Here is a 401-nt window from a genome sequence, read left to right as displayed (position 1 = left end):
AAAGACATGTTCTTAACACATTGCCTTTACTTTTACAGGAATCTTATGTTTGGAAGATGTATCAAGAAAGGTGCTGGGAATTTTTCCCCGCTGGGGATTGTTTCCGGAAACAGTACGAAGACCAGCTAAATTAATCTCAGTCCCAGATCACCTCCGAAAACAAACACACACACACACACACACACACACACACACACACACACACACACAGACACGCTCTCTCTGTCTTTGTCTCTGTTCTTCTGTTTCTAGACTCTCTCTCTCTCTCTCTCTGTTCCCTTGGAAACATCTGATTTTCTGAATTGCCAGCGTTATATGCTTTCTCAGAGCAGTGAAGCTGTGTTTCTGAAGACTTGACTGTGCTTTTTCCCCCACCTAGTGTATTTTCTTTGAGAATAATG

General features: G+C 42.4%; 1 protein-coding gene across 1 annotated transcript in view; it reads left to right on the top strand.

Moving 5' to 3' along the window:
- Window positions 1-134, top strand: part of RYR2 (ryanodine receptor 2) — a 523,123-nt gene extending 522,989 nt beyond the window's left edge. The window contains exon 106 of the mRNA XM_007452954.1: window positions 39-134. Coding sequence (XP_007453016.1) covers window positions 39-134 — 96 coding nt within the window. The remainder of the gene's footprint in view (window positions 1-38) is intronic.
- Window positions 135-401: the final 267 nt, after the last annotated feature.

The sequence above is a fragment of the Lipotes vexillifer genome, unplaced genomic scaffold (genome assembly GCF_000442215.2).
Source record: "Lipotes vexillifer unplaced genomic scaffold, Lipotes_vexillifer_v1.1 scaffold1088, whole genome shotgun sequence".
Classification (NCBI taxonomy): domain Eukaryota; kingdom Metazoa; phylum Chordata; class Mammalia; order Artiodactyla; family Lipotidae; genus Lipotes; species Lipotes vexillifer.
This window is presented reverse-complemented; position numbering and strand designations above follow the sequence as displayed.